The sequence below is a fragment of the Budorcas taxicolor genome, chromosome 2, assembly GCF_023091745.1.
Source record: "Budorcas taxicolor isolate Tak-1 chromosome 2, Takin1.1, whole genome shotgun sequence".
Lineage (NCBI taxonomy): Eukaryota > Metazoa > Chordata > Mammalia > Artiodactyla > Bovidae > Budorcas > Budorcas taxicolor.
The window spans coordinates 132351172-132365558 of record NC_068911.1 but is presented as its reverse complement, the minus strand read 5'-3'; the positions used below and the strand labels follow the sequence as shown (position 1 = coordinate 132365558).

Below are 14387 nucleotides of genomic sequence, written 5' to 3'. Positions count from 1 at the left end.
TGACCATTGCTCAGTCTCTTCTTTCCTTTTTTTTTTTTTTTTAATGACCTTGTCACTTTTAAAGAGTACTGATGGGTTATTTTGTTGAAAAAAGTCTCTCAGTTAGGGTTTTCCATGATTTGACTGAGATTATGCATTTTGGGCAAGTCTACCTCAGATACTATGTTGTGTCCTTTGCAGTGAATCATATCACAGAGTTCTTAGTGTGAGTATGTCATCACTGGTGATGTTGACCTTGATCACTTAACCAAGGTGGTTTTTATTCTTTGTACTTTGACCTGGTGGCTAATCATTATCTGTTGTTTCTGACAAATAACCAGGAAACAGATCACAGATTGTGGAGCTGGAAGGGAACTTAAAGATCATCTTTTGTAAACTCCTTCTTTTATAGTTAAGCTTCCAGAAGATCTAAGACCTTATCCAAAGGTCATCCAGTAATTTATTGTCATAGCAGGAACCTAGCAGTTCAGTCCCCAAACTGAATATTCTATGCTTCCTAGCCGTGCTCAGGTACACATAATTCAGCCTCAGTTTTCCCATACTAAAAAAGCTAAACTGACTTTATGAATATTCAGCCAACCTTTGATCAAAGCTTATTTCCAGGCTAAAAGAGTAATTACAGCTAGGTATATATTCCACAGTTCCTGGTGCCTGCTCACAAGGCTGGCCAAGGCTGGAAATCAGATGAACTTCTGCATCAGCATCTATAAAATGAAAATAATTCTCCTGGAATGCTCCACATAACACATAGGGAACAACAACAAAAAGCCTACTTGAGATTTTTAACAGAAAAAGGAGATTTGTTTATTAATAATTCATGAGTTCCCATTGAACATGCACGACAGAAACAGTGCTATTCAATAGAGAATACTGTCATCTGTCACTGTTTTATTTGACATTTACACTTTTTTTTTTTTTCCTGATACTGCAAAACTTTCTTGGATGGCATGCAAAAATTATATAAATGAAAAAAATCCCAACGTGGGACTCTTTATCTCTTCTGTGATGGGTTCACTCACAATACATACGTGTGTGTGCAGGCAACAGCATGGCCCTTTCTGGCAAATTCATTAGCCACCAAACAAACTAATAACAGACCCTTTTGAGAAAACAGAGATAAGCTTCCCAAATGGGCTGGTGGAGGGATCATGTGAATCCAAAGATGGAGGGTGAGATGGGAAGTGAGGTGGAAGAATAGATTTCCGGAAGATAAGCACCCAAATCCGTGGAGCGAGCAAGTGAGTCAGAGTGAGGGGAAAGCGAATCATGGCTGCCGTGAAGAAAACTGACAAAAATACACTGCCATTTCAGACACAGGATAAATATTTATAGATGGCATTGCAGGAGCTCCTTTAGTAGGGAATATCAGCATTTAGTAGATGAGCAAGTTAGGAACTCCTTGTGGTTTTGTGTTACTGTAAGGCTCTTCACAATGTTTCTGCTCTGTAGGTTAGTTATTATTTATAAAAATCACAGAACCAGCTGATACATTCATAAGCTAATTATTGAAGCAGCTGGGTACACATGGTGCAATATGTCCAAGGCTGTGAAGTATCACAGATTTCTTGGGGCCTGCTGTGGTGGGGGTGCACTGTTGAAGGCTCCATCCCTTAATCTGATCAGCCAAGCAAACACTTTGTGGGGAAACTAGATTAATAACCCTCTAAATACCATGAATGTGCTTCATCTTCAAAACTGGGTTCCCTTAAACATGCTATTAGCTCATCTCCATCAGGGATTTGAGGAAGTTCTCCGGTGCCCTAAGAACAGGGTCTTGCTGGCTACCTCCCTGTGCCAGAAATTAATTTGGTTTGCTTATGTCTGCACACATGATCACACTTGTGTCTAATCCACTCCCTAATAGCTTCAAGGTCAGGACCTTGCTTGTCAGTGGGCAAATTGAGCACTACACTTCTTAAAGACTGATGGCAGACAGCGCCCAGTCCATAACGAGGCCTGTAGTTTGTTCTAAGTGATTGTAATGAGTGCAGATTATAACAGCGCATATAAATCAAATGCAGCAATGAATGTTGTGCGAGACATTCCAAGTATGTAAGTGGAGATACCACTCAGCTGTCACCTGTCTCCTTTCAAGCTGTGGCTTCCCACAATGCAGCTCACTCCTCATGCAGAACAGCAGGTGCTGTCCTCCTTAAGGTCTGGATATCTCAGAACTTCATCTTTCAACAGATGCAGATTTTTGTTTTTATTTTCTGTTCAAGGATTGGTCTCCATGCTGTAGCCTCCCCTGGGAGATGTTAAACATACCTGTTTGAAACATTTGAAAGAGTTCAGTTGGAGACTTATTCAGATCTGTGAAAAGACAGAGAAATAGCTTATTTTTTTCCCACAGATGGTTTATATTCCATTTCAAGAATTTTTTGCCTTGTACAAAGAAACCCTTGAGGAAACACTTTGGGACTAGGAGTGTTTTTAAAAAATATAATTGACTTTTTGATAGGGATAAAAAATTGAATCATCTTCAATTTTCATGTATGTTACATCTTGAAAATCAACCATTACCTGTCTCTCAACTGGCAAAAAAAAAAAAAATCTTTGAAAATACTTGGAAGCACATTTCCAAGCAAATGATTAGATATCTTGTTTTCATTCTTCCTAGCCCTCTAACTCTCCCCAGCTCCCAGTTTATTGCAAGAAAAGATCAGGTCTGCGCAAATGTGGCCTCTCACTTGTAAAAACAAGGCAGTGTTGTGTTACAGATTAGTTTATAAATCCCCAGTGGCTTCACAGTTCAGTGCCTACAGCTGCTGCAGATGGGTCTGGGTTTTTGTCTCTTCGCAGTGCTGCAGCCGGCAGTTGAAGGAGAAAATGGAATGATCAGGTTATTAACATGGAGGCCGCGAGGAAGAGGCTGCACAATGAGAACAGCTGGTGTTGCTGTCTTGGCTGATGCAGCGGAGATAATCAAATCTTGCCTTTTTTTGGGTAAAGGCAGAAGACACAGTGGAGAGTTAGACAAACAACAGCTTATGATATTATGAGGGGTTTTTATAATGCGTGTCAGGAACTTTCATTAGTTTACAAGTTATGAGATAGAATTTGTGGAGGTTTCCAGATTTCTTACAAAGTCATGTGTGTTTACTTATGCACCTTTTAAGAAAAATTCTTATTCTTGCAGGAGGCGTGATATGGGACAGTCCTTGTATTTAAAATGAGCGACGTAGATTGGAAATGATGGGTTAGAAAGCTACTGGGTAAAATATTTTGACATGAGTCAGTGAGCGATGTTGACAGCATCCTCTGTATTATTTTCATATAATCCATCATTATTTGCATTACATTTTCTTTCTTGTGCAGTTGCGAGCAAGAGAACATCCGGATGCCAGAGTTGGGAGGCAGACATTTGCAGGTGTGACCCATCCAACTGCTTACCTTCCTGCAGGTGTGGCTGAGGCAGGAAGGTGATGGTTACAAGGGCCTGGAGCCCAAGGCATTCAGAGGTTGAGCATATATACACTTTTCTCATTCTAGCGAAGAGTGTTACAGAGGAGTTATTGATCTTTGTGAGAATATTTCCTCCCTAGAGAGGAAACATTTCTATTTCTGTTTATACCTAGGTATTTCCTCTTCAGAATTTGCCATTTTGTAATACATATTTGTTCATTTTCATTTTTCTCTTGGAATGGAGTACTATCCAACTGGGTGGGTAATTTTAAAATTTGTAGCTGACTAACATGAATGACTTTTGCTAAGAATTGGAGAGCTACACGCGTCCTTGAGTTTCTTGTACAAAGGGACTGTAAATTAATTGAGAATGTATTCAGTAGGAAGGGGGATAAGGCAATTAACAAGACTGAAGATTCTCAGGTATTGGTGTAACTATATGTGTGGTCCTTTGTTGGTTTTCAGAGTTTCCAGGCTGTTTCAGTGTCTCCCCAGTTTGGTGGGAACCGCTTTGTTGTAAAAATATGATAAGCCGGTACGGTGCTTGACTGCACTCAAGCCCCCTCTGTGGCTGTGCGCTCTACAGGTTCATTCAGTGGCCTTCTCTGCTTCTAGGGCTGGCTGTGTGAACTGCTCCGCTGGAAGGAGAACCCCAGCCCAGAAAATCGCACTCTCTGGGAGAACCTCTGTACCATCCGCCGTTTCCTGAACCTTCCCCAGCATGAGAGGGATGTGATTTATGAAGAGGAATCAAGGCACCATCACAGCGAGCGCATGCAGCACGTGGTTCAGCTTCCCCCGGAGCCAGTGCAGGTGGGCGTCCCCTTCTCCCCTTAACCTGGACAGGGCTCTCGGTGCCGGCAGCTGTTGAAGGTCAAAGGGGCAGACCATGTCACCTGCCCTCGGAAGGGATCTCATTCCATGTCCCCCAAAACAGAGAGCCCTGTTCTCACATAGCGTGGGCATAGCGTGTATATGTGCATGTGCACACGTTCTCTCTCTCTCTCACACATACAAACACACCTGTGACCGAGAAGTCAAATCCAAAGGCAGCTACTCTGACTCAGACAGTGAAGAATCGGCCTGCAGTGCCAGAGACCCGAGTTGGATCCCCAGGTTGGGAAGATCCCCTGGAGAATGGCATGGCTACCTATTCCAGTATTCTTGCCTGGAGAAGTCCATGGACAGAGGAGCCTTGTGGGCTACATTCCATGGGGTCACAAAGAGTCGGACATGACTGATCGACTAACACTTCACACTTCCTGGGAGTATTTTATTGATACTTGTGGGATTGTGACGCCAGAGCGCTGGTGAAGAATTAAATCTCCTAATTAGAAATCATAGTTTCCATCAGTGCACTTTCTAAAGGAAAAAAAACTCTGAAACAGCCAATGAATTGAATCAAAATTCCTCAAGAAATGTTTCATTAGGCTGAGAGAAATATCCACATGAGCTAGGGAATACCACTGAGCTCAGCTGAGCCTGAGAGAAGTTGTGATAGACTCTTAGTGTTTTTAGGTGAGTTCCTGCTGTCTTCGGTTTCCTCTCTTTTAGAAATCTACCTTCATTGGTTTGCATGTTTTGTTTGCTTAGATTTTAGTCTCATTGAGATAAATTATATTCTATCTGAGAGTCACAGAGTTTAGCTGCTGAGCCTTGCTGTTATCTAAAATCAGTTACTTTGGGGAAGAAATATCAGTGAGGGTTTCTATGGTTTCTCCCCTTTGAGTTGTGCCACAAAGTGTTTGGGTAGACTGTGAGATTTGTCCTCCTGCTCAATGCCATCAGTCCCAACTGCCGTGAAAGAGGATCACCTGCATCTCCTTGCGTGTAGCAGGAAGGGGACAATTGAGGCAGGTGTGAAGGAAGATGAGGGTGAAGGAAGGGTGGGGTGTGGTGTCTTGATCAGATAGCATGAGAGAGGTGTGAAGGATGCGGTTCTGAAATGCTCTGCCTGAGGCCTCCTGTCTCCTTTCCCCTTGCTCCACCCTCACATGCCTGGGGAAGAAGCCAGAAGCCACTGGAGCCATTAAGTCACTTGGCCTCCAAATATTGACATCTCAGTCAGTGCTCTTGTGCTCTCATTGGTCACTTTCCAAAGTCACAGAATGAGCTGCCCGGATCATTAGACTCGTGAGTTCACAAAGCTACAAGCACCTGCAGGAACCTCTTCTAATATCCACAGTACACTCAGAGAAGGGTGGTCACAAGGGGTACCTGGTTAATAAGTGGCAGAGCCAGTTCTCCTGGCTCTTGACTAGTGTGTGAGTGACTCATTCCCCAGAGATGATCCCCAGGTCTTACTGTTCAGGACCAGCCTCTCCCTTCCCTCCACTGTCCTTTCCTGCTGGGGCCTTGTCCAAACACCAGGGCACTTCCCTAAGAGATGATTATTCCAGCTTGCTGAGTCACATGGAGCAGTGGTTTGTAGATTTTGAGATTCAGTTGAAATTAAAAAGGGGCCCATCATAATTACCTACCTTTTATTTTAGAAAATAAATTTATTCAAAAAATTCAAGGGATACTCCTATTTATTATTCATATATTTATACAATAAATACTCATTAAATAACAAATTAATGAAAAGGATAGCTTCAGGCAAAAGATCTTACAAATGTATACATTTAATCATATGAAAAACTCACCATCACCCTTATTTTTCTCATTTTAATGTGAACTGATTCAAACTTCTGTGTTGAACCTATGACCAGCTTCAGGAAACCACTCACTTTGTGTGGACTTTTCATTCAGAGTCTATCTTAGTCAATCCAGGCAAGGTAAAAGGCTCCTCTGTCCATGGGGATTCTCCAGGCAAGAACACTGGAGTGGGTTACCATGCCCTCCTTTAGGGCATCTTCCCGAATAGAAGTGAAAAATTGATTTATTATAAACATTAGTAGCATTTCTATTTTATCATAGGATGATGGCAAAGTTGAAAATTTGGAGAAGTTTGGGATAAGAAAAGTAATACCTATTCTCCATTAAAATGAGGACCTCCCTTCATTTGGATGATGGTTCCTGCATATTCCTGTCTCTACTCTTCCTGTCTGGAAATTCTCATCCTTAGAGGTCCCTGTGTTTAGGTAGCTAGAAGGGATATTTAGCATCATATTTTGTATTTTAACTGACCAGTCTGAGTCAAGTAAATCTTAGAAGCAGACAGCCAATCTATTTGTGAGTTTTATTCCCTTTTATGCTAGTGTATCAGAACTAGAGTGTGCTAACAACATTTAATGGCTAAGAAAGAGTCGGTCTGCAATTTTCCTTCAGTTTTAAGCACATTGTGGCTATTAACATTAACTTCTGATGTCGCTAAGATAATTCACTTATTTTATAAAACGTTATTCCTATCACTCAGCTCTTAGATAAAGAGTTTACAAATAAGGTAATTTTTTCTACATTGACTTTTTCTTAGCCGTTGACCTTGATCTCATAACTGTAGAACTCTTCAATATATCAGTGTGTGTGTGTGTGTGTGTGTATGTGTGTGTGTGTGTGTGTGTGAGATTTCTGTCTCAGTGACACTGCTTTCAATACTGCATTCATGTTTTGTGGCAAAATAGAAAGCACTTGATTAATTGTTTATTACAGTCGTGGTAGGAAAAATGAAGAGAACTTGAACTAGACAACAGAACTCTTGAAACTGGAGAATAAATTTAGCACAGCTACCATGACTTTGGACAGATTGTATTCAGAAAGATTCCAGACTACTAAAAAGTGTCTGTGATTGTCCAAAAGTTAAGCCATTGGATTCAGGGTTGAGATTCACTGGTGCCCTTGTATCAATTAAAATTTTAGAGAAACATAATTGCTTACACATTTTAGGGATTAAAAAATTTGTACATTGGTAGTATTAGGTGATGTTGCATTTTGTCTAATTAGGCAGAAAATGCACTGCTATTAAATTGTTAAGTATGAGTGAAATCAGGGATTATTAAGAGTCTCTGATTATGCAGCATATTAAAATGCACACAGAAATCCACCCTACTTGTGGTTATGGAAGAGTGCCATCTAAATTTCTTTAAGTAGTTAGGGTACACTATTCCCCAGTTTTTCTTAAATTATAAAGATATGAAGTAGTGACCTTTGTACATAATTACCCACTAGAGGAGTCTGTCGAATTAGGGCTCCACAGATGTATTGGATAAAAGAAGAAGCTTGGAATAAGCCCCTCCCCATTCAGTGAATTCTGTGAAGTCCCTTAGAGTCAGAGCCTCTTTCCTTCAGGAAAGGAGGAAATTTTTCTTGCCTTTTGTTTGCAAATAGTTTACTAATTGGTAGTCTTATATTGCATGCAGATGTGTTTCTTTTTTTAAGCCTATGAAAGATTTTTAAAAATTCAAGCCCCCATTTAGAAGTTGAGAAATTTCACTTCGAAATCCAGATTTCACAATCCAGAAATTCAGGAGATCTGACCCAGTGGGCCACATGGCTGGAGCTGGTGGTCTCCATTCTGGGCACACACAGGATAGCAGTCTCTATCCTGCTGCACAGGCCCCACAGCCCACACGCTGTCTTGCCATGCACGCACATCCAATTCACTTTGTTCATTTAGGCTGCTCCTGTCCCATCACCGTGTCCCTGTGAGGCCTGCTTGCCCCAAGAGTCCTAAAGCCACACATGCCTTGCCCTGTGGTTCTTTCATGGTAGCCATTGTGCGCCATTTATTTTTCTAATTCTAACACCTCAGAGTCTCTTGAAATGCATATTTGATGGAATTTCCCTTCTGGGACGAACCTAGGTTATAGTTGGGCTTGGGGCCATTGAGGGGTATAGTCAGCCCCAGAGACTTGGGGGTCCTGGGAGAACAAGATTTTTTTCCTTAGAAATTCAGATCTCTCCAGCGATATAGATTTGATGTCGTATGGAGTTATCTGATTTCTCCAGTTTTCTTGTTGGCATTCTTTTTTGAAACCCCCATTTAAGTTCCTGTTGTCTAGAAGGTGACCTTCCAGTCTCTGAATACACTTTATAAACTAGAGTCACCTACACTTACGGCCTTTCAGTGGAGGCAGCATTGCCCCAGGGAGTAAAAATTGATTCTTGGGGTGGATAAAAGTCTTCAGTTTACAATTGTTTATTGCTCTCCAAAGGGACATAGTACATAAAGAGATGTTCTGTATACCTGGTATTAAAATTTCATGACGCGGTGGGGAGATGATTAGGAAAAAATGCCTAAAAAGGCTCCTGTGGGGAATAGTGAAAAATGTTGCGAAATGCTAACATACATAATGCTTATAGTTCATGTATGGATAGCACAAAGACCAACATAGATGAAATGAGATGGTATGGCAAACGAAAACATTCCATGAAAAAGATAAAATAAATTCCTTTTTTTTCCACACCAAAAGATTGGAGACAAAATTATTTCTTGTGGTTGTAGCGATATTCCCCCTAGTGGTTATTACAACCTGAGGCCCTATAGGGAATGGATATGCTCACCTTAGAATCAAAAACTAGTTAGGCCAGGGTATTCATTATTACCAGCCCTATTTTACAATTGGAAAAACTGGAGCAAAGACGGAGGGCCTTGCCTGCAGCCAGAATCGCCAGCTGAATGAAAACACAGGCGCTTTTGGCATCCAGTCTTCCCTCTGACCACACTTCTCCCTTAATGCAGCAGAGAAGAAAGGACATTGCTCATGTTATGACTAGGTCACTGAGTGGGGCTGATTGGAGAGCATTTGCCAAATTGTTCGTGTCTGTGTAGTTTGTGCTTTATTGTTTTATTATATTTCCACCACAGTGTTTCCAGGGGTTATTTTGTAAGTTCAGGAATTCTGAGCTTGCTGCTATGTGGTTTCCTGACAAGTCCTTGTTTTAAAATTCCATGCCGTACGCTGAGTAAGAATGTGAGACCTGGTGGAGGACAGCCGACTCCAGCCTCATACCTTGGCTCGTCTGGGTTGCTGCCCACTCAGGGGATTCTCAGTATTTTCTCAGCTATTGAATCCTTGTGCTAATGTCAACCAGTGCTGACTTTGCCCTCATGGATATCTGGCAATGTCTGGAGATATTTTTGATTATTATAACCTGGGGATGCTACTGGCATCTGCTGGGTGGAGGCCAGGGATGCTGTCAAATGTCCCATAATGCAGACAGCAACTTCCCCTACCCTCTAAACAAAGATGTATCTGTTCTACACTTTTGATAGTGCTAGGGCTAAGAAACCTGTATAGAAACCCCATCAAGGTTGAGGGCGGGGGGTAGGTTATCTACTTTCACATGTGAGACACTGAAGCTTAGAGAAGTTTAGTAACCTGCTCAAAGTGGGACCTTGAATCTTCATTTGTCTACCTTCGGTGTTTGACTTTTTCCTCTGAACTAGAAAGAACTGCTAAACATGCAGCAGCCAGCCTTTTCCAAATACTTGCTATTAGATATTAGGCAAAGCTGTTTATGTACATCCATCATTCTACTGAACAGATCTAGTTTTGTTAGCTTCTTTTTTATAGAGTATTCAGTGCTCCTTGGTGTGATGTCAAGGAACTGATGTGACTGAAAATTTCACTTTTCATTAAGCTTCTCTGGCATTTTTGAGATAGCTTTGAAATGTGACTCTCATTGCAAAGTTTAAGGATACTTGAAGTCTCTGATTAAGCACTGAGAATTTGATCATGCCTTTTTGCCTCAGCTGTAGGTTTTATTTGTTTTTGATTTTTTCAATCTTTTGGCTGCACCATGCGGTGTGTAGGATCTTAGTTCCCAGACCAGGGATCTAACCCATGCCCCCCGCAATGAAAACGGAGTCTTAACCACTGGCCTGCCAAGGAAGTCCAAGCTGTAGGTATATTTTGATTTGTAAATTTGCTTTCAGAAGGACAGTGCATAAGAAAATAAATAAGCTAATTAATTAATTAAGGATGTTTGCAAATTCTTTGACCAGGTTACTAGAATCTCTCCCATCTTGGATTCATTCCAAGCTCTTCTTCAAAACCTGCTGTGTGAATATGGCTCTAGAGGTTTGAAACTCTACCTGAGTTATGAGGAAATGTGCAGAGAGATGCTTGCCGTTTTAGATGAAAGATTACAGCAGTTGGGTATAAGGAAGTCCTCACTGGGGTAAACTTGGAGAGTCCCTGACCATGAGTCGAGAGCCACGCTAGCCTTTTCCATATTCACATAATGTTATCCTGCAGGCATTTATTTAACTTGGAGAGGTTCTTCATTTCTTTGTTACTAGTTAGCCTTTCAGCACATCCAAACTTTTAAATTTGTCACTGGGAATATAGAAAGATTTAGAGGTTGTTTAGAATGAACTCTTTATTCTAGAACATAGACATTTATGTCTCAGGTTCAGCTTCTTCCAAAGTATAGCGAACAGGTTTCTCATGGTGGTAATGTCGAACAGTTGAATAATTTCCTTAAAGTTGGTACCTGGTAGATTGGACGTTAGCTGTGGCTTTGCTTTCTTTAGAGATTTCAGCAAGTTGTTTGTCTACTTTTTAAATTTTAAAGTTTCTTAAAGTATTTTTTGGACACAACATAGAAATTCCAGCTTAAATATTGGATATATATGAAAAGAAATTGAGGGAGATAGAACTTGATGAAAACCCACCTGTAGCACTATGAATATTTGTAGGTTTCTCTGAACCTGGGACTTGGAATTTGTGTAGTTCATGGATTCACCCTCTGCTTTGCTATCCTGGGTATAACATATCTTCTTCCATTGCCAGCTTCTTCCTGCTCTCATCGTTTCCTTTCTTCTATTATCTTACTTACCTTTTGCTCGATATCTTCTCTACCACATGACTTCTGCTTACTACTCATAGCATCTTTGAACTGTAATTCCAAGCTTCCCAAAGCCTTGGCCTGCCCACCACCTCTGCTCTACGTCACAACTTTTCTGTATGCTTTTATCAAATCCAGCTTAAGTTATCCACTCCTTATTTACAACTTTAGATTCTTGTAAGAGAGAAATTGACTGGCCCACCTTATCCCCATGAAGGCAAACTTTCTTGACACTTAATTCCCAACCAGTAATGTGAATGCTCAATTTGGAGGTCACTGCATTTTAGAGGAAGAGCTTTGTTGGGCACATGGTTAGAATAAGCTCCAGGAGAATGGGGAATGGAAAGCTAGCTGGCTGCGCACCATCTGCAGGTAACCTGTGAATGGTCTGTCCTTGGGCTGGAAAGTTAAGGCCGTTTAGTAGTCCTGCATCTATCACGGTAGATAGTAGCAGATATGATTAACAAGTCTAATATAAAATTCTCATGTCAAAAGAGATTTATGTGACTTGTTCAATATAAAAAGTGCTGTGGACATGTAAGCAGTAGGAATCCAATACCTAAGAGCGATTTCAAGTTTGTGTGTATCCAAAGTGTAATGCCTTTATAGTTCAGTATAATTTTTCTAACATTTATCATGGATGGCCATGCTTTCAGGCAGTGTGTTATAGATCCAGATAGGAATTAAAATTTTATAGTAATCTGTTCTGGGTCTCTCTATTTACTGCTTTAAATTGGGGTCACTGATTTGCTAGGTTTATTGTTTTAATAGTTGGAGTTAGCCTTCTACTTCTCATTCTTCATGGGGTTGTTCCAGTGTTTTTGCTGAGCAGAACTCGCCCTATGAGTGATGAAAATTTCACAACACACCACCTTCCAAAGTAAAAATCTAGGGTTAGCTACTGGTTGGAAGTGAAATGTCAGGCAGCTGGGTTCCACTTCTCCCAGGCTTTTCCTGTCCCGGGGAGCACAAAGAACCCTGTTTTCCTGAGCAACTTGCTTTTCCATAATTGTTGTGTTCCTTAAATAATAGTCTAATTGCATTTTCAAGAGGCAGTACAATCTCTTCAGGTCCTGCTGTGGGTTACTGGTAGACCCCTTGTTTTTCAGCTCCTAAAACTGAGTAGAAGGTGCTTTGCCTAGTGCTACTCTGTGGATGAAGGGAAGAAGCAGGATTAGCTGTTACTTACATCAGGACCAGTAGTTCTCACTGATGGAAGCTTCTGCACTGCTCAGTGCTTGGAAACCACTAACATCGCTAATATAAATTACATTTCTTTATGGCTATTTGAGAGATTGGGGGCAGGAGGAGAAGGGGACAACAGAGGATGAGATGGCTGGATGGCATCACTGACTCGATGGACGTGAGTCTTGAGTGAACTCTGGGAGATGGTGATGGACAGGGAGGCCTGGCGTGCTGCGATTCATGGGGTTGCAAAGAGTTGGACACGACTGAGCGACTGAACTGAACTGAACTGATGCCAATTTTTAAAGGTTTAGGGACAGCAGGGTACTCCTCATGTACATTGTCATATTCTTTTCCTTCTGCTGAAATTAAATAAAGATAGGAACATTATAAAACCTTTAGCACCTTGGCCTTTTCTTGATGTTCTGATAGGAAAATGATACTAAACGTAATATTTTTGAACATAAAGCTTAGTTGTCTTTAAAAAAATGGATCAGCATATTGCTATGGAATTGTTAGTGTATCTTCTTGCCATTGTTCTGTTAGCCAACTCAGTGTGGCTATTTTCTTCCTCCTTCTCTACTTTCTTCTTTCCTTGCACTCTTCTTTTTTTCAGTAATCTGAAACACTTTTTTTCAAGCTGAAAGAATTTAGGGCATTAGCTAATAAATTTTGTGTCTGGGAAAACTGATTAAATATGAGCAATGTGGAGCAAGTTGAGGGAAGCAAAATAGACTAAGTCGGTGCCTTCCACATGCATTGTGCCTTCTCTCTCACCCACAAAAAAACAGCAATAAACTTAAATGAAGACACTGTAGACACTGAGGTGTCATTGTTTTAATGAAGTTCCTTGTCATATTTCATCTGTGAGAAGGAAATACCTTTCTTTATACATTTATAGGCATCTAGCAAAGTCTGGCTTTTGGTAAAGATGATTAAAATTAACTGATAAAACTGGGACTTCCCTGTGGTCCAGGGGTTAAGGCTATATGCTTCCACTGCAGGGATGCTACTTATTTATTCAACAAATATTGGTTGGGCTCCCTCAGTGTGCCAGGTATTGGTCTAGGCACTATGTATATAATAGTAAATAAAACAGAATTTCATACATATATAGAGCAGCTTTCCCTTTTACTCACATAGATTACGTTTTTAAACAGACTTCATTTTCCCTCCGCCTTGCCTTAATCTAGAATTCGGACTATGGTTTAGTAGAGTCCATAAGCCTATTCAGTTGTCTTGGGTGGCGCTAGTAGAGAACTCGTCTCCCAGTGTAGGAGATGTGGGTTTGATCCCTGGAGGAGGGCATGGCAACCCACTCCAGTATTCTTGCCTGGAGAATCCCATGGACGGAGGAGCCTGGAGGGCTACAGTCCATAGGGTCACAAGGGGTCAGACACAACTGAAGCGACTTAGCATGCACACATGCAAGCCTTTCTATTCACTGTTTCAGGAACCAGAGCATCTTGTAAAGAAAGAAGCCACTTTCTATTTCTATTTTCAATGAACCTTTGACCAAATGGGAAAAAAGATGATAGAGTAAAGAAAAGGGCCTGGAAGTGACCTTGACTCCAGTCACAGGGCTGGTCATGTGACTTTGGACAGGAGTTTTATCCTTTAGAGTTTCCTTTTGCTGTTTTGTAAACTCATGCATTGGAGAAGGAAATGGCAACCCACTCCAGTGTTCTTGCCTGGAGAATCCCAGGGACGGGGGAGCCTGTTCTCTGGGGTCACACAGAGTTGGACACAACTGAAGTGACTTAGCAGCAGCAGGTTATGGATTAGGTGATCTCCATCTGAAACACTGATTCTGTAAATTGGTTCATCTATTTCTGATCCTCAGGATTTTAATCCTGATCCTTGAGGATTTTAATGCAAATGAAAAAAACAAAAAATAAAATACATTGCCCCTGGGAGGTTTAAGTGCATTTCAGAAAAACAAATTAGCAACAAAGTAACAAATTATGAACACCTTATATGGCCTCAGAGAGATACAGTTGATTTTCTCATGACTGATGGTTATGACAATTACAAGAGAAAGCCAGCCACTGAGTTTTAAACTATCA

The 14387-nt window shown here is 41.0% G+C and overlaps 1 protein-coding gene across 1 annotated transcript in view; it reads left to right on the top strand.

Moving 5' to 3' along the window:
• Positions 1–14387, top strand: part of SATB2 (SATB homeobox 2) — a 195525-nt gene that overhangs the window by 159818 nt on the left and 21320 nt on the right. Inside the window, exon 9 of the mRNA XM_052635479.1 lies at positions 4021–4218. Coding sequence (XP_052491439.1) covers positions 4021–4218 — 198 coding nt within the window. The remainder of the gene's footprint in view (positions 1–4020; positions 4219–14387) is intronic.